Below are 23684 nucleotides of genomic sequence, written 5' to 3' on the forward strand. Positions count from 1 at the left end.
TTGGACTAGATGACCTCCAAGGTCCCTTTCAACTTATTATTATTATTAAAACGGCCCTGCACCAATAATGCTAGGCTTCTCTTGAGGGAACGGGTGCCCAAAGTCCCACCTGTAGTATCCCCCCCCCCAATTACAGTAGCCGGGGCCTCTGCATCTCCCTGCCTTCCCTTGCAAAGAGCAAAATGCCCCCACCAGGGGTGAACAGGACCTGCTGGACCATAAAGAGGGGTCTCAGTGAGGTCACATCTAGAGCTGGCTGGTCAGTTTGGGATTCAATGCCAGAAACATGAGTCAGTTATTTGTTGCTTCAATTAGCCAAAGTTTAGAGCAACTCTAGTCTGTTCTCTCGTTGGATCGTTTATACAGGAAACTTCAGATTGAGTTGCGGGCTAAGAAACTGGGGAGGGGAGTTTTGGGGGTAGTGATTACAATCCAGCACATCTAAACGGTACACAATTAAGGAAGGCAATCCAACAGGTGAAGAAGGCAGGAGGAATTGCAACCACTTTGGAGGCTCACGGTCCCCGGAGCGCAAAGCCACTACAAGATTTTGGCCTAGGGCAGGGGTCTTCAAGCTTGGCCTTTTATGACTTGTGGACTTCAACTCCCAGAATTCCTCGGTCGGAAGTCATAAAAGGGCTACGTTTGAAGAACCCTGGCCTACGGAAAGCTAAATCCACGCTCTCTAGGTTCGACTTCTTCAGCCTAAATTGCAGGGAAGCCGAACGATCATCTTTTGAGTGGCTCCCGACGCCTGCGCACTGAGCGGGAGAACGCGGGGCCGGAAGTTTGATGATGGCCGGGGGCGGGCTCTTTTCAGATCAGCCACTCGGGGCCTTCGTCGGGGAGCGTGGTGAGCCAATAGGATCGAGAGCGACAGGAGGAGCGGAGAGGCGACCGAAGGAAGAGTTTTCCTTTGAGAGGACCGGAGTGAGAACTCCGCAGCAGCGCGGCTCACGCCGCGGACGAAACCATGAAGTAAGCGGCGGCGGGAGGCAAACGGGAGATACCACTCGGGCGGCGGACGATGGGGTGCGGGGAGGGGGCCGGCCGGGGCGGGTTTGCTGCGGGGGCGGCTGGGTAGACGTGCCCGTTGGGACCCTCCGCCGCCCGCTCCCTCCGCGCAGGCTGAACATCGACGGGCTGCTGGTGCTCTTCCCCCACGACTACATCTACCCCGAGCAGTACTCCTACATGCTGGAGCTGAAGCGGACGCTGGACGCCAAGGTGGGGGTCCCGGCCACCTTTTCCGGGGGGGGGAGGGAGGAAAGAACGACGGGACTGGAACTCGGAGCCTGCCGCCGCCCGCCTCCCGGCCCCTTCCCGTCCTCCGGCCCGCCCTCGGGTGGAGGCGGCGGCGGCGGGGGGCACTGACCTCCCTCCCTCCCCCCCGCAGGGCCACGGGGTGCTGGAGATGCCCTCGGGCACCGGGAAGACCATCTCGCTCCTGGCGCTCATCCTGGCCTACCAGCGCGTGAGTAGCGGGCGTGGGGCTGCGACGCCCCTCCCGCAGCGGGCGGCCCTTTTTTGCAAAGGGGGGCCCGGGAAGACCGCAGGGGCCCCGCGGGGGGGGGGGGCTGGGCGGCCCCCTCCGACTCTGCCTGCTTTTCTTCCAGGCGGCCCCCCCTCCCAAGCGTAGCCCCCTAAGCCAGCCCTCTCCCCCAGGCTCACCCGCTGGAGGTGACCAAGCTGCTTTACTGCTCCAGGACCGTCCCGGAGATCGAGAAGGTACCCGGGTGGGGGGCGGGCTCCCTGGCGCCGGGAGAGATGCCCGTGGGGGGGAGTGCCAGGAAGCAGGCCGGCCTAGGAGGGCTTTCCTGGGGGGGGTCTGGGCAGGGAGGGAGGGAGCTGCTTTGGGGGGGCGTCTGGGAGCCTCTCCCATGCCTGCTGCTGGCTTCTCTCCCCCCCCCCCAGGTCATTGAGGAGCTTCGGAAACTGCTGGACTTCCACCAGAAGCAGACGGGGGAGAAGCTGCCCTTCCTCGGCCTGGCCCTCAGCTCCAGGAAGAACCTCTGTGTCCACCCGGAGGTGCCTCTGCCGGCTGAAGGGCGGGGGGGGGAGGACGGCATCTGGGGCGGCCCCCTGTCATTGCACACGTGGTTCTGACCTCCAGCCGAAACGCACTGCTCAAGGCCTCCTCACTACGATCCTGTGTGGCAGGAGAGAGAATGGCTGGGTGGTCGTCTTCCTCTGGGTCCGCTCTCTTTGCTAAGAGTGCTGGCCGCTCTGGGCCACTGCCACTGCCTGCCCTGGCAGCAAGGAAGGCCCCTTTCACTCAGACCTCCCCCCCTTCCTTCTTTAGGTGAGCAGCCTGCGCTTTGGGAAGGAGGTGGACAGCAAGTGCTTCAGCCTGACTGCCTCCTACATCCGGGCTCAGCATCAGCAGGATGGCAGCGTTCCCTCTTGCCGCTTCTTTGAGGTAGGGGTGAAGTGCACAATGGGGTGGGGCAGAGAGTCAAAGCGCCCCCGGGCCCTAGGGAGGGGGACCTGGGTGGCAGGAGGGCCGGGTGGGGCCGTGGACCTCCTTCCCAGGGGTGGAAGAGGCCAGACTGAAAAGGGAGGTGGGCCAATTCTGACCTTCTCTTTTCACCATTAATCTGTCATTCGGGGGGGGGGGAATTTCAGGAAACTGGACAGGAAAGTTATGCAAACGTGTGTTCAAAGGCATTTGTTCCTCAAAGTATCTTTGATGTGAGAAATCTCTGTTGAGAATCTGAGCAGCCGAAAACCATTCAGCTCTGATTCCCTGCAGGAATTTGATGCCCACGGACGGCAGGTGCCTCTTCCCTACGGCGTCTATAACCTGGATGACCTGAAGGCCTACGGTCAGCAGAAAGGCTGGTGCCCCTACTTCCTTGCCCGCTACTCAGTAAGACGGCTGGCTGGCCTTGTTTGCGGACACAAGCCCCCTCCCCTATTTCTAGGGCGAAAGGGATCTCTTTGAAGGATCCTTGGTGTGCTCTGAGCTTGGTGGTTTTTTTGCAGATGTTTCATGATCCAAACTAGGTAATCATCTGTGCTAGTAAGGAGAGGGGCTTGGTCTCCATTTATTCTTCTTTATAGGGATCTCTTTGGTTCGATTAGCTACTGTTGGGAGAAGACCCTCAGCACACAAAAGGAGAAAGCTGCCGCTTCTTTTTATTGCAAAAATTTCAGTAGAGATTGAAATGGTCAGTTAGCCGAGTATCAGAAGCTGCATGGTGACTGAATAAGATTAGTCTTTCAGGGGCTTTGTGCCTCCCAGAGTGAGCTAAATCTAGCAGTTATATCAGTAGGAAATTCAGCATCATGAATGCAAATTTCTTGTACGTTTTTCACTGTGCTTTTGAGCACAGAATCCAGATTGCCTCTGAATCTCCCAGTACGATTGTTTCATTCTGAAATTTCCCTGTATAATCAGTGCCTAGGTAGCTTTGCAGCTAAAAGAAATAAGTACATTTTAACCCATTTTGTAGTTAAGCATACAGATAGTCCTTGACTTCCAACTGTTTAGTGACCATTCAAAGTTACAATGGCACTGAAAAAAGTGACTTATGACCCTTTTTCACACATACGACCGGAGCAGCATCCCTGTGGTAACGTGATCAGAATTCGGACACTTGGTAACTGGTTCATATTTACAACAGTCGCAGTGTCCTGGGGTCACATGATTTCCTTTTCTGACCTTCTGACAAGCAAAATCAATGGGAAAACCAGATTCACTTAACAACCATGTTACTAACTTAACAGCTGCAGCGATTCACTTAAGAACTGTGTTAAGAAAGGTCGTAAAATGGGGCAAAACTTAACACTGCTTAGCAACAGAAATTTTGGGCTGAATTGTCGTAAATCAAGGACTGCTTGTATTAGGACACAAACAACTGGGATTAGTCCTTTTATCTTTTCTTTGAGAGTAGAAACGTCTCGCTACATAAATAAATCCCAGCCCACAAACCTTTGTGTTTCCTTCATGATGGAGAAGCCCAGCCCCCCAATTGGCATTTGGGGATTTTGAAGTTCTTCCTTTCCCAAGACGAACGGTCATGCTCTGTTCTGCTTTCTCTCCCCACGTGGATCAGATCCTCCATGCCAATATTGTGGTCTACAGTTACCACTATCTCCTGGATCCCAAGATTGCGGACGTGGTCTCCAAGGAGCTGGCCAAGAAATCAGTGGTGGTTTTCGATGAGGCTCATAATATTGGTACGTATGAGAAGGGCGGTTCAGGAGGTGAGTCGGGCTGTCTGAAAAATAGGTTGAGATCCAGTTTCTTCCTTTAGAGCAGAGTTTCTCAACCTTTCCAACTTTTAAGATGCGTGGACTTCAGATCCCAGAATTCCCCAGCCAGCTATCTTAAAGTTGGGAAGGTTGAGAAACTCTGCTTTAGAGATTAACTCAGTTTGTGCTTGGTTTAATTTGGGTGGATGGGAACTCAGCCAAACGGCTAGTAAGGAAACCACATACATGTTTAGTTGCAATTTTACCCCTGGTTCGTAATTTTTTTTTCCTTCCTTAATTACTGTGACTGCTAAGGGTGTCCCGGATTGTGGGGGGGGGGATTAAAAAATAAAATTAAAAGTGGGTCGCATTGAACCGTATCCCATCCAGGCAAGTGATTGACATCAGCTATAGTTGGCTTCTTTGAAAACCCTGCTTTTTCTTTTCCTTGACCCACAGACAACGTCTGCATTGACTCCATGGGGGTCAACATAACACGGAAGATCCTGGATCGCTGCCAAGGGAATGTGGCCACGCTCCAAGCTGCCATTCAAAAGTGAGCAAGGATTCGCTCCTCCACTTCCTGGCCTTCTGCTCTGCCCAAAGGCCGGTATTCTGTGCTGCTTACGCAAATGGTGTCTGAAAGTGTGTGTGTGTAAAGACACAGAATAACAGCGTTGGAAGGGACCTTGGAGGTCTTCTAGTCCAACCCCCTGCTCAGGCAGGAAATCCTTATTCGTCCAGTCTTTTCTTAAAAACCTCCAGCGACGGAAGCAGGTCTGGCGCTGTGGTCTCTCAGTCGGACATGTCGGGTAGGCGCATCCAGGGGGCTCTGACACGGCTGCCCCTCTGCTATCCAAGCTCCATGAGCTGACAGCCTGACATCAGCAGTGGGGGGAGGGAAAGATTGAAATATAAGGAGGAAGAAGGTGGGGGATGGAAGCGCAGCTGAGCTGGCTGAATTGTGGGAAGCTTCAGCCAGCCAAGATCAGCCATCAGAATGCAGAGCTGGGGACCAAGAGCCTCTTTCCTAAACAAGCACCTAATTGGGCGTTTACAGACAAAAGGGAGATGGCGGGGAGGAAAATTTACTTTGTATTGTTTGTGTGGGAAAACCTCAAATTCAGCTTTTCTACTTTTGTAATCACTTAAGCTTCAGTAAAATATATTCTTGGCAAAAACAGTGGGCCGGGAGTCTTTCTTTGCTAGATGACTGAGTGGGACGGTTGACAGGCTCCGAGTTCCAGTCCTGTAGCCTGCAGCCCTCTCGCCTTCCCTCCCCACCTGCTCCCTTTCCAGGATCAAGGAAACGGATGCACAGAAGCTGAAGGAGGAGTACCAGCAGCTGGTGCAGGGGCTGCGGGAGGCCAACGTCGCCCGGGAAACAGATGTTTATTTGGCCAACCCAGTGCTGCCGGACGAAATCCTCAAGGGTACGTCGACCCCTTTGTGGGCGGGAGGGGTGGAGCTGGTGCTTGGATGCCTGGGGTGGGAGAGGACACCAGTGCCTGCGCTGTCCCTGCTCTGCCCTTTGGCATTGGTTGCTCCCGCTTAGGGAGGATGCGCTCGTATTCTCTGAACCCGTGGCCGCCTTCTTCAGTGAGGGGGGGCTCAGGTGTGGTGGGGGCAGCCCTGAGGCCTGCCTTTGAGCCTCTGCCCTGACTGGCCCTCCCTTTGCGCAGAGGCCGTGCCGGGAAACATCCGGACAGCAGAGCACTTTGTGGCCTTCCTAAAGCGCCTCCTGGAGTACCTGAAGTCCCGGCTGCGTGTCCACCACGTGGTCCAGGAGAGCCCCCCCTCCTTCCTGAAGGACATCTTTGAGAAGGTCTGCATCGAGCGCAAGCCCCTCCGGTGAGTGCAGGCGGGACCCCCTCGCCGCCTCCAGGAGAGGAGGTTTCCCCAGGCGGGGCTTCTTTCTAGAAGAGAGGCCCCCTTCCCCTCCTCCCCTGCCCCCAGATCCATGTTGCTGGGAAAGGCCAGGAGCAAAAGGGGGATGTGAGGGAGAGCCTGGCCAGGTCCAGCAGGCGGTCCAGGGTCCCCCGGGCAGCTGTTCCAGGGCGTCCTCGTACCAACCTCGGTTCTTGGGTAGGTTCTGTGCCGAGCGGCTGCGCTGCCTCCTTCGCACGCTGGAGATCGCAGACATCTCCGATTTCTCGCCCATCACCCTCATCTCCAACTTCGCCACCTTGGTCAGCACCTACTCCAAGGGTAAGCAGGGCCTCTGTGGCGCACACGCCTGGCCCCTCAGCCTGCCGGCCTCCTGGCTGTTGTGATTTCTTCACGCGCACGTCACCTCCTCGGAGTTGGCAAGACGAGGCGTGGGAGGGAGCTGGAAGGCAGCCAAGAAGGAGCGCTGGGAAACGACAGGTCTGCTTTCGGGAATTGGTAGACAGGCCAGCGGAGGACGAGGAAAACAAACAGGCAGGCAGCCATCTTTGCTGAAGGAAAACCGTTGCAGCTTCTGCGCAGGCCGACCCTGCTTTGACAAACCTTTGGGAGTCTTTTGGTGTCAACACAAACGTGTCCCAAAGTTGCTTTTGCAAAAGGCAACTGGGCTTTTTTTGATTTTGTTCCTTGAAAAGGTTTCACTTCTCATCCACTTCTCATTCTTCAATTCTAAAGAAGCTTCATAGGAACTGAAGAAGCTTCTTGGATGAGAAGTAAAGCATTTTCAAGGAAAAAAGAACGGAGAAAGCATCTTTGGGACGACTGTGACCCAGAGGATTGTGTCTCTCCAGAGACAGCAGAAATGGGGGGAGAGGCTTGGATCTTTAAAACGATCTTCAAAAAGCCCTGGACGAGGTTCATGGCTCCCTGGAGGATCTGGGTGGCCACTGCTGGCTGAGGCTGGCCCTCTCCGATCCCGCCGGGCAGCTGCTCTGGGCCTTCTCTGTGTCCCCCACCAGCGTCTCCTCATTTTGTGCCTCAGGGTTTACCATCCTCATTGAGCCCTTCGATGACAGGACCCCCACCATCCTCAACCCCATCCTGCACTTCAGGTGAGACGCCCTGGGTGGCTGGCTGGGAATTCTGGGTGTTGTGGTTCAGAGGAAGGCCACGCTGGGCGTCTCCTTTCGGAGCTGGTAGAGGGGGAAAGGTTCTGCCTTCGCTCCTTAAGAGAGTGGAGGGTCTCTGGGGGTCTTGGCCACGGTTCTAGACTTTGGGTGCCTGCGCTGGGAGGACGCGCGTCGCTCTGTCGCTTTCTGCTCCAGTTGCCGCATGCTAAATAGATAAATAAATTCTCTCCCAGCTGCATGGATGCCTCAATCGCCATCAAGCCTGTCTTTGAGCGCTTCCAGACGGTCATCATCACCTCAGGAGTGAGTGCTTGATGGAGCGTTTGGGGGCGGCAGCAGGACCCCCGTCTCTGGGACTGGAGGTGTGGGAAGCGGCTGTCCTTACCTGCTGTTCTCCCCCCCTTGCATTCAGACCCTTTCCCCACTTGACATCTACCCCCAAATCCTGGACTTCCGCCCGGTGACCATGGCCACTTTCACCATGACCCTTGCCCGGACCTGCCTCTGCCCGATGGTGAGTGCCAGAGGCCGGGAGGAGAGAGACTGTGTCCCCCTTCCCTTCCCTTCCCTTCCAGTCTGGGCTCTGAGGCCCCCTCTCCTCAACCAGTTCCCCTGGCCCTGGCTGGGGAGACCGGAGGCCCCGGGCCCTTTCCTCTCATTGGTTTCCCTTCCAGATTGTGGGCCGAGGGAATGACCAGGTGGCCATCAGCTCCAAGTTTGAAACCCGCGAGGACATTGGTGAGGGTCTTTGAATGGGAGGGGGCAGCAGAGCTCTAGCCTGGAGCCTCCTCCCTTCCCGGCTGCAGGGCAGGGCAGTGCTGAGGCCGCTTGCAGTTGAAGGGAGGGGTGGGGCCCCTGGGATTTTCTGGGGGCGACCCCCGCCTTGCCTCCCCTCCTGGCCCCAGTTGGGAGCCTGAAGGGAATGTGCTTCTCCAACAGCCGTGATCCGCAACTATGGCAACCTGCTCCTGGAGATGTCGGCCGTGGTCCCTGATGGCATCGTCGCCTTCTTCACCAGCTACCAGTACATGGAGAACATCGTGGCCTCCTGGTATGAGCAGGTATGCCAGGATGCTGCGGCCGGGCCCTGCCCGCTGGGCCCCCGGATGGCTGAGCTTGGGGCCGCTTTTAACGGGGCCTTGGGGGGGGCTTCTGCCAAAAATTTCAACTCTCGAGGTCTCCTAAAATGGGGGTTGCGTTGCGTCCAAGACCAGGTTTCTCGGTCAAGCTTGCTGGCGAAGAGAGCGGAGGGGCAGCCTGACTGCCGTGTGGATTTGGGGAAGGTTCCCCCCCCCTTCTGCCCTGATGAACTCCAGCCTCACAGCTCCCTCCCTTTGTGCTGCTTGTTGCTTCTTCCTCCAAGAACTGGTGTCCGTGTCAGGCGCAAAGAACCAGGAGCGGGAGTTGAGTTCAGAGGGTTCAAAGTTTATTCCGTGTTTCCTGTACATGAAAATTGGATCTCCCCCCATTCCAAACAGGCCAGGCACATTCTGCCGGTCGCTCAGATAGAGTCTGGCTGTCCCTGCGTGCTCTTAAGAAGGCTGGGCGGGGGGAGACTGGAGAGCTGGGCTGGGCTGCAGGGTCTCTCCCGGCAGCCGTGCCAGCTGGGTTTTCTGCCACTGGGCCTCCACCTCTCCCCTCCGGCTCCTCCAGGGCATCTTAGAGAACATTCAGCGGAACAAGCTCATCTTTATCGAGACGCAGGATGGAGCTGAGACAAGTGTGGCCCTGGAGAAGTACCAGGAGGTGAGGGTTGGGGGGGGGCTTACTCCAGGAGGGAAAGGCTCAGTTGAGCAGCTCCCCCCCCCCCGTGTCTTTCTCCCTCCAAGCCTGGTCCTGAGGTGGGAGTTGCTGCCTGTTGGAGGAGGTCAGTTTGTTGACTTTTTCTTGTGGGTGATAAGAGGATTGGTTTGCACCCCAGGCCTGCGAGAACGGCCGAGGAGCCATCCTGCTGTCGGTGGCCAGGGGAAAGGTCTCCGAAGGGATCGACTTTGGTGAGTGCCCTCAACTCCCCCCCCCCTTGAGAAGCTTTGAGGGGGATCCGGACCTTCCCTTCTGCTGTTTAGGCAGAAGCCAGCCTGGGGCTGAGTTTGTGCCTTGCCTGAAATTCACAAAGATCTTGAAACTGGGGGAAGGACGTGTTTACGTGCAGGGTTGACCTCCCCCCCATCTGCTTTCTCCCTTCCCCAGTTCACCACTACGGGAGGGCCGTGATCATGTTTGGCGTTCCCTATGTCTACACCCAGAGCCGTATCCTGAAGGTGGGCCCTGCCTCTGCTTGGGCGAATCCTGCGCCAATTCCCTCAGGGGTGCTGGCAACAGAGCCTTCACCTCCTCTTGGGGGAAGACCTGGGACCCCCCCCCATTGCCTCAATTGGGTGGGGGGGCTCCTGTGGGACAGAAATGGGATGTTTTCCCACCCGCTGTTGCCTTGGCCATTTCTCACAAGCTACTGATGGAGGATGCACGCTTCTGGCTCAGCTGGCGTGGCATGCCCACTTCTGGGCTGATTTCTTGGGGAGGGGGTGGGGAAATGGGAGGAGACCCTCACTGCCCCTCCTCCCAATTCAGGCCCGGCTGGAGTACCTGAGGAACCAGTTCCAGATCCGTGAAAACGACTTCCTGACGTTTGATGCCATGCGGCACGCGGCACAGTGCGTCGGACGCGCCATTCGCGGCAAGACAGACTATGGTCTCATGATCTTCGCCGACAAGGTGAGTCCAGTAGGGGGCGTCCTCTCGGCTGTGGCCTGGACAGCTGGGCAGTGGCTGATCCCGTGTCTCCCCTGCAGCGCTTCGCCCGGGCGGACAAACGGGGGAAGCTGCCTCGCTGGATCCAGGAACACATCACCGACGCCAACCTCAACCTGACGCTGGATGAGGCCGTTCAGGTGGCCAAGCACTTCCTGCGCCAGATGGCCCAGCCCTTCCGCAAGGTGAGACGGACTCGGGGCAGGCGAGGCACCGTGGGAAGAGGCGGGCTCCAGCTGTAGGGCTCTCCAAAATTCGGCAGTTGGAGTCCATAAATCGCCAAGTTAAGAGACCCCCGGAATAGGCAAGTTATGCAGGCACAGCAAATTCTTTGGATCTTGGCGGTGGCCTCCTCTCCTTTTCCTCCCTGGCTGACCTGCTAACCCAGAGAGCCCGGCCCCCACCCTCTGGCCCCCAGCAGAGGCTCTCTTGGCTTGGGGGGGCACATCATTTGCAGGAAGGGCCGCTTTGATATGCCTCTCTGGGCCTCAAAGTTTCAGTTTTCTGTCTTAAAATAACAAGCTGCTGCTGCCAGTTTCGGCCTGGAGGGGTGCAGAGGCAGCTGCATGCTGTGAAAGGGGACCTCGGTCCCATAGAGACCATCCCTCTTCCCCAGGACGGCAGCTCTGCTCTTTCCATCGTGCCCTTCGGCAAAAAGGGGGCAGAGCCTCACTTTCTGGGCACCGGCAGCCAGGCAAGGGCATGGTGGGTGTTTTATGGGGACTGCAATTCCCATAATGCCTTGGTGCCAGTGCCGTGGGAATTCTGGGGGAAGTTGCTACAGCCCTGGAGAAAGCTCCTTTAGAAAACAAGAGAAACATTTGCATCCTAAACAGGGTTTTGAAACGATGATGTTATCCATTCACTCAAATCCGACTCTTGGTGTTCTGTGGTTTTTGATTTTATTTATTTTAGGTTTTTTTTAATGATTCTATGGTTTTGAAATACTGCACTCTGCTCAACCACAAACACTTCACACACAGCCCAGCGGCAGGCAGACCAGCTGCCAGTGCACTGGGCACAGAGGTGTCTGCGGTTGCCCTGGCAGGGCAGCATGGGCATCCTGACCCCTTCCCCTCCTCCCCCCTTGCTGTCTCCCCAGGAAGACCAGCTGGGCCTGTCCCTGCTCACCTTGGAGCAGCTGCAGTCGGAGGAGACCCTGCGCAGGGTGCAGGAGATCGCGCACCAGGTGTGAGCGGAGTAGCACCGGAGGAGGCCAGCAAGCGTGCTCTGCAGGGCAGGGGCCCCGGCTGGCCGGCCACACCCTGGAGCTCATGGGGGGCAGAAAAGAGAAGCTGCCCAAAGGCCTTCACCTTTGGCCTGGCCGGGCCCCTCATCCCTCCCCCTCCCCCCACTAATCCTAGATTTCTGGACTAGGATTTTAATAAAGGGGATTAGTGTGTTGCTACGCAAGTGATTTTCTTCTGTGTGTTTGTGTGCGCGTGCGTGTGTGTGTTCTGCAACTCTCCCTTCTCTAACATAAAAGGCGGCTAAGTGTGTATTTTGGTCCTGGGGTAAAATCCCCTTGAAGTGGGAGAACTGGGGGAGGCATCTGATCCTTTTTACTCAAAGCCACTGGGGGGTGGGGGGAACCATAGGAAGGTTTGCAGAACACACACACACCCTGCTGCTGCCTCTAAAGTAAAGAGTAATTCTTCATTTCCAGCAGACTTTATTTATGGAAAAGTAAGGTGCATAAATAAACCGAATAAGGATTGGCTTCACAAGAGCCATAGTGGTGGGGGGAAGAGGCTGCTGCTCCTGCCCCCAAGGAGTTTAAGGCAATAGCGAGGGGGGAGAAGCTTCCCCCCCACTTGTGATCCTTTGGGAGGGCAGCAGCTGCTCCATTCCTGAGAAACAGTCCTCTGTGAATCGGGAGGGGCGCTGGGCCCCCCAAAGAGGACCTTCCGTGCATGCAGCGGTCAGTCCAGGGAGTGCCAGGTTAGGCCTGGCCTGGGCCAGGGAGAGTGAAGGCCAGTGGGCCTAGTGGGTGATGCGGTGCGGGAGGTCCTGGATGCTGGTGCTCAGGTTCCGGGTGGGCTGCAGGAGGGAAAGAGGAGGGGTCCCCTTCAGGCTCTGCTGGGGAAACCGGTGATTTCCTGCCACGAGTGCTCCCTGTGCCGATTCTTGCTTTTCGCCTGGCGTTTGGGGCGCCCCGGCTGGATCTGAACACAGCTGGACCACATTGCCCAGCGAACTACCGGTCTGCCCCTGGGGCTCTGCTGCCGAGCGTGGTGGTCCTTCCGGGCCCCGGACTCACCTTTGGGGCTGCGGCAGCTGCGCCCTCCTTCGCGTGCAGCAGGTTGAGGGATGTGGCCCGTGTCATCCTGAGGGAGAGAGACCCCGTTAAGCTCTTCCCGGCCGGCCTGGGTGAGCCTCCCAAAGCCCAGACTTGCAGTGGAGGCCTCTGGGCGCTCCGATTCACCTGGGGGCCACAGCTTCCTGGGGCTGCCCCATTGCCTGGCCCCGGAGCTTGGAGACCAGCTTCTCACTGCTGCGCTTGAGGGACTCCCGGAAGCGAGAGAAGGAGCTGCTGCGTCTCATCCCCTCCTAGAGCGAAAGAGGGGGTGCAAGACTCAAAACCTGGGGGGCTTTCCCATCCCCTCTGACCACCTGCAGTCCAAGGTGGGAACAGAGGTAGTCGCGGCCTGCCGGAGCCCTCCTTCCCTCTTGGGAGGCTCAGCTGATGAGGCTTGGAGGAGGCCGCGGTGCCAGGGTGAAGCAGCTTAAAAGATTTGCTCCCCCTTCACGCCCCCCCCCGCTCCTCATCCCTCCAAAGGGATGATCTTTGCTTGGTCTCCAGAGCCACTTGCAGGAGAAATCCCCCGAGGACTCACCTGCCCTTCCCAGGTGTGGCCAGCTCCTGTCCAGCTATAATCTGAAGGAGGGCAGGGGAGGGGAGGGGGTTTCAAGAGGTGAGTGCAGATGCTGAGGACCCGGGCACCTCCCTGTCCCCCCCCCCCCCCCCGGAAAGGGCTGCCCAGCGCTCAGCTCTTACCGTCCCTGGGGGTGCTCAGTGCCTGGTCCTGCAGGGAAAGAATCTCCTTGTACAGCTGCTCAGCCTGCTGGAACTTGCCCTGTTTCACGAAACACGAGGCCTGGCCGAAGGGAACAAGCAAGGCGGGGGGGGGGGGTTGAGCACCTTCCCTCCTCAATACGCAAGCAGGGGACCCCCGGGCGGGTGGTCCAATGGGCAACAATCAGTAAAGAACAGCCACCCAAAGGACAAAGCACACCAGGAAAAAAGCCACTGCTCAAGCTAGGATGCCTTTAATTGTTTGGTTGGTAGGAAGGCGAGGTGGCGGTGGGGGGTGTTGGAAGAGAACTGACCATCGTGATGCCATGGTTGAAGCAGATCTCAGCTTAGTGGGCCAGTCCTATTTTATTTGTCAATAAAAGCCTGGTCATTGGCATGCTGCCCTACCCTAAACGTATTTTACCCAGGCAGAGCCAGCGGTAGCCCTCCAGGGGGGCAGCTCCAAGCCACCCCCGCCTCCCCAAAGTTACCAGGTTATTCTTGGTCTTGGCCACGTTGCCGTCACTGGGGCCCAGCTGTCTCTGGTAGATGCGAAGGGCCCGCTGGTAATACTGCTCCACCTCTTCGAACTTGCCCTGGTTTTGGCACAAGAGGGCCAGGTTGTTCAGCTGCTTGGCCACATCTGGATGGTCAGCGCCCAGCACCTGTGGGGCACAGGGCAGTGGTGCCCAGCTGATGCGCTGCCTGGGGCAAGGTGTGCCCCCTGCCTCTCTGGGACTGCATCTCCTCCAGTCCCAGAAGGCACAAATCGGTTTGCAGCAGCGTCTTCAGCCTTGGCCACATCAAGACTGGTGGACTTTCAGCTCCCAGGATAGCTGGCTGGGGAGTTCCGGGAGCTAAACTCCACATGTGGCCAAGGTTGGAGACCCCTGGTTTATAGCCACTGTCTCCGTATTCAGGCAGACCTTCTGGCTGTCAGGACCAGCTCAGACCCCCCCCGCCCCCTTTCTGGCCTTCTCCCCCTCACTGCTCCAGCCTGTGCCAGGGACGCTTCTGCCCGATTTGAAGAGTTCAGTTGCTGGCTCTTCCTCCCCCTCCAGATCTAAATCTTTGACCCACTGGCTCTCCCCAAGGATCTGTCAGGTGGTCACCCAGAATTTCCCCCGGCAGAAAGTGGAGGCTCCGGTGCCCTCCCTGCTCCCTCTTTAATTGGACCGTAGAGGTGGGTGGTATTAACATTTTCTGTTTTTAGATAGATAATTTTTAACTTTTATGATGGTAAGCCACCCAAAGTTACTTTCTTTCAAGATGGACAGCCAATAAGTTTTATTTATAAACAAATAAACAAGTAAATAAATAGCCCCTTTCAAGAGGCCCAGGAAACAGCCTTTCAGACGCTTCTCCAAACAGTGTCTACCTTCTCTCGGATCTCCAGGGCCCTCTTGCACAGTGGCTCAGCCTCACGGTACTTCCCTCGCTTGCCGTACAGCACAGCCAGGTTGTTCAGGGTGGCAGCCACCTGGCAGGGACCAAAGGCGGCTTAATCAGAGCCCAGGGTGAAACAGGGGCATCTTGCCTGGGACCAAGCCGGGGGGGCACCCCTCCTCCTCCTCCTCAGAGCCTGCCAGTGCCACCCCCCTCCCTGCCCCCTCCCCACACAGCCCGGGCACTCACGGAAGGGTGCTCCACACCCAGCGCCTGCTCGCGAATGTCCAGGGCATCGTTGAGCAGCTCGGTGGCCTCCTTGTACTTGTTCTGGTCCCTGCAGGAGGAAAAGCAGGGCAGTTGGGGTGGCAGGGTGCAACCTGCAGGCGATGCCAGGGCAAGCAGCTCGGAGGACTTGGGGCCACCAGCAGAGCCACAGGACAGTCAGAACAAAAGGGCCCCTGGAGGCCCCCCCCTTCGGTCTTTCTGCTTGTGCTGCTGGAGGGGAGGCAGGCACCTCGGCCATCTTACCGGTAGACCAGAGCCAGGATATTGAGCATCGTGGCCACGTCCGGGTGGTTGTGCCCAGAGCTCTTCTCCAGGTCCTCCAGGGCCTGTTTGCAAAGCGGCACAGCCACCTCGTAGCGCCCTTGAGAAGCATACTGGATCACCAGGTTGTGCAGCGTCCGCAGGCGTGCTGGGATCTCGTACCCGCCCTGCTGAGCTGCCAAAGCGGAGGCACCCGGACTCTGCCCCTCTGCAGGACAAAACCCCGGCTGGGTGGTGAACACAGAGCCTGGGTGGCCAGGCTGGGTAGAAGCCGGGCGTCCTCCTGGTCGAGCCCACCCTCGTCCCAGGCCCTGCCCAGCGCCTGGCCTGCTTTGGGGCAGGTTAATGTGCTGCTCTTGGAGACGGCGGCGGCTCTTTGCAACCCAGTGCTGGGCTTAAGCTTCAGCCTCACTCAGGCAGGCAGGCAGCAGTTCCTCAGGCTGAGCTCCACTTGGGGGCTGACCGAGAAAGCAAAGGACGCTGAAGGAAACACACCTGGCCTTTGGTCGTCATCCGTGCTGAGAAAGCCTTCCTCTGTCTCCACCTGCAAGAAGAACCTGCGAAAGTCAGTGAAGGCAGGAAGGACACGCGCACACACAAACACACGCTCCATTTTCCGTTAGAAAACTCTCTGCTAATTGGAGGCTTTGCAGCGAGGGATGCAGGATCAAGCCCTCCCCCCCCCCCGGCCTCCTCCTACGGTTCCAATCATTCTGAGCCAGAGTGCCCTCTCTGAGCACCCACATAATTCCTACGGAAGATTTAATTCAGGGTCAATGGTTCATAGGAACCTTCAAAATTTCTTTGTGGACTTGAATTCGCTGCAAGCAGCCCGATCCAGAGAAACACAGAAGGTGCCTCATCCACAAGCAGTTCCCCCCCCGCCCGAGAAAAGCCCCTCCCCCCCGCCACACCTGCTCCTCCCGGGCCTGGTGGTGCTTGAGCTGGTTCAGGAAGCGCAGGTGCTTGTTCTCCTCCTCCAGCTGAGCCACGGCCTCTGCGCTGTGCTGCAGCCGCAGCTGGGTGCCGGCCAACTCCTCCCGCAGCCAGAGGTTCTCCTGGCCCAGGCGCCTCACCTGGGCCCGCAGCTTCTGCTTCTCCGCCTCCAGCGCCCCGATGTGGGAGGAGAGGGCAATCAGCATCTGGGGAGAGGGAGGGGCAGCTCCAGCAACCGCAGCCTTTGCACTCGGGAGACGGGGGTGGGGGGAGCTGTGGAGAATTGCAAGGGAGTAAAGCAGGGACTGGCTGCAGGGCAGCACCAGAACAAATGACTACAGAAATACTAAGAAAAACGAAGATAATGGGAAAATAGGGGAAGAAAGTGGGAGGAGAAAAAAGGTGGAGGTCAAAGGGGAAACGGAAAAAAAGGCATTGACTTCCGGCCCCTTTGGGCACAATAGAATAAGGCAATAACATTAGTTATATATTTTGATAAACTACTTTTATTGAAGTTTTATATTTTGATAAAGTATTTTTATATATAGTTTTTTTATAAATGTTATACTGTATGTTCTATTGCTTCTGTTTGCATTATATTGAATTCCAATATATTGGAATTGGGTCATCTTATTTTCCAACACACCAGAAGGCAAGACAAGAAACAACGGATGGAAACAAGGAGAGGAGCAGCCTGGAATTGAGGAGAAACTTCCTGACAGCGAGGACAGTTAACCGGTGGAACAGAAGTTGCCTCCAGAGGTTGTGGGCGCTCCGTCGCTGGAGGTTTTTCAGAAGAGGCTGGACAGTCCCTTGTCTGAGATGGTGCAGGTTCTCCTGCTCGAGCGGAGGGCTTGTTCTAGAAGACCCCCAAGTTCCCTTTCTACTCTCTACGCTATACCAATCACGGCAAACCTTTCAGGGACCGAGTGCCCAGACTGCGACCTAAAACCCACTTATGTATCATCGGGTGCGAAGCGGGCGTGGCCCACTGGAGGAAAATGCCACTTAGGGTTAGGACACCATGAACTCATACAGGAAAATGGACATCGCCAACAAACCCGGAGCGCTTGGGCGTGGTTAGGAGGGCACTTACCTTTCTAGGCTGCCCTATCTATGTTTCCTGGTAAAATACATGGGAAAATCCCATTGGGGGAAAAATTCCACTCAGGGTTAGGATTACCTCACTATGAATTCATAGAGCAAAATGGACATCGCCATTTATTTTTATTTTTTGCACACGTTGGCGGAGGCCGAAAGCGAAAAGATTTTATAAAACCCAGCTGAAGGCCTAGGACTGGGGCGACGGTGCACGTGACAACAGAAAGGGCTCTGTGTGCCACCTGTGGCACGCGTGCGATAGGTTCGCCACACGACTCTATACTCTATGTACTCTATACCAGTCATGTCAAACACGTGACGTCATGTGATGTGCAACGTATTGCGACATTTCCCCCATTGCTGGCAATAGGATGGGTGCGGTTTTGACGTGACACATTCGGCCCGTGGGCCAGCATTTGACATGCCTGCTCTATACTCTGTACTCTACTCCGCTCTCTACTCTACTCATAAACCTATAAAGTACCTTACACAACACAGGGAAGGCCAAGACAAATGGATGTGCTTAACCTTTCCAGTGGAAGCTGGCTGCCAGGATGGCCCCGGCTAGCTTCACATGCCAGGCTTATTCAAAGTCCTCCCCCCTGGAACTCCCTCCCCAAGGGCTTCCTTGTCCTCCATGATGTCATAGCTGGCCGAGCAGCCCCCTGGCTACCTCCCTTGGGGCTCCTGGTGTACCTGGCCTTCGGCAATGCCCAGCTCTATGCCTTCCAGGCTCCTGCAGACGAGGTCCTGCTTCTCCTCCAGCAGCTCCAGGGCCTGGGCGTCCGCGGCTGCCAGGGGGTCCTTCCTCTTGTCCGTCAGCTGCCGCTCCTTCAGTAGAGCCTCCTGCAGCTGGAGGTGGATGCTGCGGTTCTCGCTGCGCAGGGCTTCCAGCCCCTTCATCACCTGGCGTGTCTGGAGGATGATGTCATCGCCCGACATCCTCTCCGATTGGGTGTCATTCAGGCCCACCATAATGGACATGGTGGACCACATTGGTTCGAAGGAAGGAGGGCTCCGAGCTCCTGGCGTCTCCTGGGGGTCTCCTAGAAGGCAAAGGAGAAGCCTCTCTGGCAGTTGCGTCTCAAAGTTGGGGGCGTGTCCTCCAATCCAGGGGTCTCCAAACTTGGCAACTTTAAGACCTGTGGACTTCAATTCCCCATGCACTAGCTGGGGAATTCTGGGAGTTGAAGTCTTAAAGTTGCCAAGGTTGGCGATCCCTGCCCTAATCCTAGACACAAAGGTTATCCAACCCCTCTGCACACTCTGAGGTATTCCAGATCTGCAAACCCTGATCTTTTTTTCACCCAGGATCTAGTAATCAGAAGGAACATCAGCTAGAGAAGTTGATGGGGAGAACTATCAGGATTTTTATTCAACCAAAGCAGAAGGCACCATTTGTAAATGTGATGTTTCTGGCCTCTGGTAAAAGGCTGCCCTCCATGTTGGGAATGCAAGAGCCCTTGGATTACAGCCAGGTGGGGCCGGGAGGCTGCCCTGCCTGGCCCAGGCCTTTGGGAAGGCTGCCTGCTGGATCCACCACTGAATCCCAAACCAGTCTCTCCAGCTGGATGCCACCACCAAAAAGCAGGCAGCAACACGCTCCTCGGCCGAGCCTGTCTGCAGCCACACACACACACATGCCTGAGGAAGGAAGAATCCTCGCCCGCCTCCCTTCGCCTGACAGTCTCCTCTGGCCGGGATTGAGGCTCCCAGCCCTGGCCATGCAAAGGGTGCCAGCAGCCCATCGGCCAGCAGGGCTTTCTGAGACTGTCCTGCACCCGGACTGGCTGCTCGGCTGCTTCAGAGACCCCAAGCACTGCCCACTTCCTTCTGCTGAACGTGCACCATCTGGCTGAGCCGTGGATCCGACCCCCTTTCTAGGTCTCTCTGAATCCAACCTGGGCAGGAGTACTGCCCATATTTACTGGTCAGCTCTGCTGCTTACAGAAGCCCCTGCTTTGCCCTCATTTCACCCTCCCATCGAGCTGCTGCCCTAGACAGGCTGGGTTCTAACAGCACTTGAAATAGCACGTAGACTTATATACCGCTTCACAGGGCTTCACCGCCCTCTCTAAGCGGTTTACAGAGTCAATACACAGCCACAAGAAAGAAAAATTTACCCCTGCATTATTTTAGATCCTGCCATCATGTTCTCCAGCTTGCCCTCAATTTGCTTTCTTGCAAGATTTTTAGAAAGAAAAATATATAGGTAGTTTGGAGGTCTGACAGACCTGTGCATGTGCCCCAGGACAAGCCCCAGGACAAGGCCATTTCTCTCAGCGGCACGTGGGTTACCTCCACCTGAGGCACTTCCCATGTCTGCAGCCATCAGGGCAAGATGCTGGTTTGTGGATGTTTTCCAGAAGCCTCCTCCCACCTCTGGAAACAGCTGCAGGGCTGGCCCTGAGCGGAGGCAGCCCATGCACGAGCACACACACACCCGCCTCTCTCTGAGAACAAGGTCTGGTATAAAAACTCCTTCAAGGATAACGATGGGGGGGGTGTCCTTGGGACTCTCTGAGCTTGGCTGTTTCTTGTAGACATTTCAGGACCCAACTAGGGAACATCTTCAGTGCTAATGTGATAGTGAAACTTGTTCAAGAAAACAGCCAAGCTCAGATCGCCCCCAGGACCCCACAATTCATCAGGAAGCTACAAATATTCTCTTCTTTAGCTGCTGCCACAACCCGTGGATTTCCATTCACAGGTCTGGAAGCGGCTCCTATCTCGGGCCCTGTTTAGCCAGTGAAAAGATAAACTTCGCTGCAATCCTCTTCTGTTGCTGGGGGAATATTTTGCACAAAGCTCCCGTTTCCCCCTTGCGGGTCCCTCACACACAAGCAGAGCCCCGCTCTCCACTGCGGCCTCTCCGCCAAACCCGCCTCGGCAGGACCCGCCACGCTTCCAAGTGGGATGCCCCGATAAGCGGGCCGGCTCAGCGCCGATGGGAGCCCGGCCCAGCCCGGCCCATCTCGCCCCTCTCCGCAGCTGGAAAAGGCAGCTCCGGGAGAAGCTGCGCCGGCCCGATCCTGCTGCGCCGGCCCGCCGGCTCTGTGAAGAGATGGGACGGAGGTCTGGGTCGCTCCCAGGAGGCCCCCTAAGCACGGCCGTCTGGAGGTGCGTCCTCCCTCCCCTCCACAGCACGCAGCACCCACCCACCCCCGCCCTTCCCCGGACGTCGCCTTCGCCCGGGGGAGCTAGAGGGCTTCAGCTCCGGCGGCGAAGAAGGCGCACCCCGATTCTCCCGGGCCAGGCCTGCCCCGCCGCTGCCTCACCTTCCTCCCTGCCGAGGAGGAGAGAACCAGCGCCGCGCGCCCCAACCCGCTAGCCGCGCCCCGGTAGCCTCCGCCGCCCGCACCGGGCTCAGCGCCTCGCTGGGAAGGAGGGGCGCTCCTGCCCCGCCCAGCGGAGCCGCGGCTTACCTGGGCCGCGACTGGAAGGCGTTCTGCACGTGCCCAGAGGCGCCACGCCCCTCCGCCAACGCGGGCGGCCCCTCTCTTGAAACCAAAAAGCAGCTCTCCCCAATTTCTGTAAGCCCCCCCTCCCCCCGCCGCTTTTCCCTTGCGCCCCCCGCGCGCCGGCTCCCTCGCCCGGTCAGCCCCTCCGGTCTTTCGCAGAAGAAATGGGCCGATAGATGTTGGTGGAAAGGACCTCCCACCCCTTGCCTGGCCTTGAGGCTGCTGAAGAGCCTCCAGCAATGACCCGACCCCTCTCCTTGCCCCGGCGACGTCGGGAAAGCGGTGCCAAGCAGACCCTCCGTCTCTCTAGCCGAGGGAGGGGAAAAGCCATCATCTGGCACCCTCCCCCTCCGGTCCTTGGCTGGAGTGGAGGGGCGTGATTGGAAGAGATGGAGAAGCCGGGCGCACCTGGCGACCTCGGCCTGGCCTATGGTCCTCCCCCCCCCCGCCCCATCCCCCGGAATTGCACTCTGTAATCTTCGGAGCCAAAACTGGATCTCTGCGCTCAGGAACCCAGTTTGCAGAACGTCCCGAAGAGATGGGAGAAGGCAAGGCAAGAGGCCTCGGCTCCGCTCCTGTGAACGTGTGTCTAACGGCAAAGGTTGTGGTCTGCTCGTATTTAATAAACTTCTGCAATTAAATCTCTCTGACCGCGGGGTGAAACGGGAACTCCTCTGAGCATCGGTCAAGTTTCTTTCCCTCCCGTTGTGCCTCGGGGTCTCAAGGAGAAGATTCCCACCCACCCACCCATAAAGGGTCCCCGTCCTGGCCTGGCCTTCGTTCCCCGCCCTTGGTTTTCAAGGTGAAGCTAAAGCGACACTGCTTGGTTGGGGGGAGGGGCGCGGGGGCTTTGCAACAGAGCCAGGGGGAGGATGGAGGGGAGGCAGGCAGGCAGGTGCTGCCGGGCTGCTCGCGGTCGGGAGTCGCAGGAAAGGAAGGCGGCGGGCGGGGGGCAGCCTCTTCCAATTGCTTTAAATATTGTATAAGGAGAGAGCGCTTGGAATGCGCCTCACTTCCCTGCTTAGCTCATAAAAAGCTGCGCTGGCCCAAAGCCAGCCCAGTTGCTCTCTTCCTCTGGGGGGGGAGCTCTAGAGCGGTGGGGGGTCGGGGGTCGGGGCCCCGCAACGTCAGTCTCGAGACCGGCCGGCAGTAGAGACGGTGGAGAGGGAAAGGCAAAGGGGGAGCTGGGTCCCGTGCAGGCCCCCTCCCTCGCCGAGCATCGGCCCAGCGGGAGCAGCGCGTCGCTGCCTCCACAGCCGGGGACCGCGGGTGGCCAGGCGCTGCCTGTGGGAAGGCGCAAACCAAACTGCCAGGACCCAACAAACCGGCGGGCCAACAAACCCAGGCACAACCGCGAGGAGGAGGAGATCTCTTAGGATCCTTTAAAGCCGGGGATTCCCTGGTGGTCCCCCATCCCGACTCAACCTCAGACCCGGAAAAGCGGGCCTGGTGCGGCCTCCTGCCGGGATCCACGGGGCTCCCCTCGCCTAAAGACTCCCGACCCCCCCCCCCGCGGCCTTCCCTTCGTTCCTGGCCGCTCGGACGCTTCCCTGGGCGACTCTGGGGCGCGAATAGAGCAGAGAGCCAGAGCCGGCCAGTCAGCGCTTTTCATAAATGCATTTATTCGGGGTGGGGGAGGACAGAGGGCTGGCCAGGCGAGGAGAAAGCTGCAGAGACGCTGCCAAGCCACCCCCCCCCCCCTCCGCCGCCGCGCTCCCGGCTGTAAATTCTGAGCAAATCCTCTCGGCTTCTCCGCATCGCATCTGGCCTCCCGGCGGGTCAGCTGCCTCGCTCAGGAAGACTTGCCTGGCTTCAGAAATCGGCCAGAGGCGAAACATCCCCGAAGCAGCCGGGCTGGCTCTGGAGAAAGTGCGCGGAGGACCCCCCCACTCCGGCCCACTAAGGCCCTGGTCCCCCGGGTGTTTTCTGTCTGGGGCAGAGCCTCTAACCCCCCCCCCTCCGCCCAGTGGCTCTGACGCTTCCCCCTGCAGGCCTGAAGCCCCCCTCCCCAGCCGGGGGATTCTGCGCTGGGCCTTCATCCCGGGGCGAAGGCGGCCCCCCGGATCCGCTATGCCTAAGCCCTGCGGCTCTGCAAGCAGCCGCCAGAGGGCGCTGCACCTCTACGCCGGGCCCGCGAGCGGCCGAAATGGGCCGGGCAGTTCTTCCAAGTGGCGCTACTGCGGGACGAAACCCCCCCTCCCCCCCGCATCCCATCCCGGTCTGGAGCCCGGAAAGTTCCTTGCGGAAGGTCTCCCGGCGTGGCTTTAGGGGAAGGATGGAGTGGACGGCTGGCCGTCTAAGGGGCGCCGGCTCGGAGACCACTGAAGCGAAAGGGCGGAGGGAGGAACCCGTCGAAGGTGCGGCTCCCGTCGATGGGAGGGTCCCCCGTGCGCAGCCACACAAGGAGGCCACACAAGGAGGAGCTCTTCGGCAAGAAGGCCAGCCGGTTCTGCAGGCTAGGAGGTGCTGTGGGGAGGCTGAAAACATTTGCCCCCAGCAATGCTCTTTGCCGGTTCTGATTTCCCCACTGCTTTCTCAACTTCGTGTGGGTCCAGTTCCCATCCTCCCCTGCCAACCCATCCACTTAGGCAGTGTTTCTCCACCTTGACAGCTGGAAGAGGTGTGCATGTTCACTCCCAGAATTCCCCAGCCTGCTCCTTTCTGCTTCTGGGAGTTGACATCCACATCTCTTCCAGTTATCAAGGTTGAGACATGCTGATCTAGGGGATGATGGGAGTTGGAGTCTGGCACACAGGACCCTACCGGTTCATTTCTGCCAGGGGCTGGAGCTGTCCGGTCATTGCTCGGAGAGGCAGCTGCATCCTCAGCAGCATCAGAGAGAGCCTGCTGTGCCCGGAGCCAGGCCTCTATCTCAGAGGAAAGGCCTATTCACGGTCCAAGATAATCATTCGGACTGCAATACGCAGACCGGATTGGTGCATTCTTTAACCTGAACTCGGCTGTGCATTGCTAAGAGATCCTAAGCCTGAGTTGGCTGCCTGCATTAAAGCCAGTTCTGGAGCGGGTCTGTGCATCCCACCTACGTCAGGACTGAGCCCCTCTGATTGTGGGAAGAATGAGCAAGCCCGTTCCCAGGATCTGGAGAAGATGGGCCAAAGCCGGCTAAACTCTCCTCTCCACACCCAGGTGGCCTTGAGGACTTAATATCCTTGGGGCACAGGAGTTGACACAGGCTATAGGTATGGGGGGGGGGGTGTCCAGAGCCCAGAAAGTTGTTTCAGAGTCTGCAGCTGCTCAGAGATATTTTGA

At 57.8% G+C, this 23684-nt stretch overlaps 2 protein-coding genes across 3 annotated transcripts; one reads left to right on the forward strand and one right to left on the reverse strand.

Annotated features, from left to right (window-relative positions):
• Positions 1 to 780: 780 nt before the first annotated feature.
• On the forward strand, positions 781 to 11378 carry ERCC2 (ERCC excision repair 2, TFIIH core complex helicase subunit). Of its 2 annotated transcripts, XM_083369629.1 has the most exons (23): positions 840 to 978; positions 1128 to 1227; positions 1397 to 1474; positions 1666 to 1728; positions 1915 to 2028; positions 2303 to 2419; positions 2753 to 2869; positions 4059 to 4182; positions 4657 to 4753; positions 5497 to 5630; positions 5880 to 6048; positions 6287 to 6405; positions 7127 to 7196; positions 7448 to 7517; positions 7627 to 7728; positions 7889 to 7952; positions 8154 to 8275; positions 8868 to 8960; positions 9136 to 9208; positions 9405 to 9475; positions 9786 to 9929; positions 10007 to 10150; positions 11068 to 11378. In XM_083369629.1, the coding sequence occupies exons 1-23, from the start codon at positions 974 to 976 to the stop codon at positions 11158 to 11160; spliced, it is 2283 nt and encodes a 760-aa protein (XP_083225755.1). In that variant the 5' UTR covers positions 840 to 973; the 3' UTR covers positions 11161 to 11378. The 2 variants fall into 2 exon arrangements, with proteins under 2 accessions (XP_083225754.1, XP_083225755.1); XM_083369628.1 differs by lacking the exon at positions 1128 to 1227 and having other exon boundaries at positions 781 to 978.
• A 257-nt stretch (positions 11379 to 11635) lies between these two features.
• On the reverse strand, positions 11636 to 20329 carry KLC3 (kinesin light chain 3). The gene is made up of 13 exons (XM_083369630.1): positions 20232 to 20329; positions 17650 to 17999; positions 15831 to 16058; positions 15412 to 15460; positions 14899 to 15124; positions 14617 to 14704; positions 14360 to 14461; positions 13473 to 13646; positions 12964 to 13063; positions 12803 to 12843; positions 12391 to 12515; positions 12226 to 12292; positions 11636 to 12005 (listed from the first exon to the last, which is right to left on the reverse strand). The coding sequence occupies exons 2-13, from the start codon at positions 17947 to 17949 to the stop codon at positions 11949 to 11951; spliced, it is 1557 nt and encodes a 518-aa protein (XP_083225756.1). The 5' UTR covers positions 17950 to 17999; positions 20232 to 20329; the 3' UTR covers positions 11636 to 11948.
• Positions 20330 to 23684: the final 3355 nt, after the last annotated feature.

This window comes from Vipera ursinii (genome assembly GCF_947247035.1).
Source record: "Vipera ursinii genome assembly, chromosome: 9".
NCBI classification, from domain to species: domain Eukaryota; kingdom Metazoa; phylum Chordata; class Lepidosauria; order Squamata; family Viperidae; genus Vipera; species Vipera ursinii.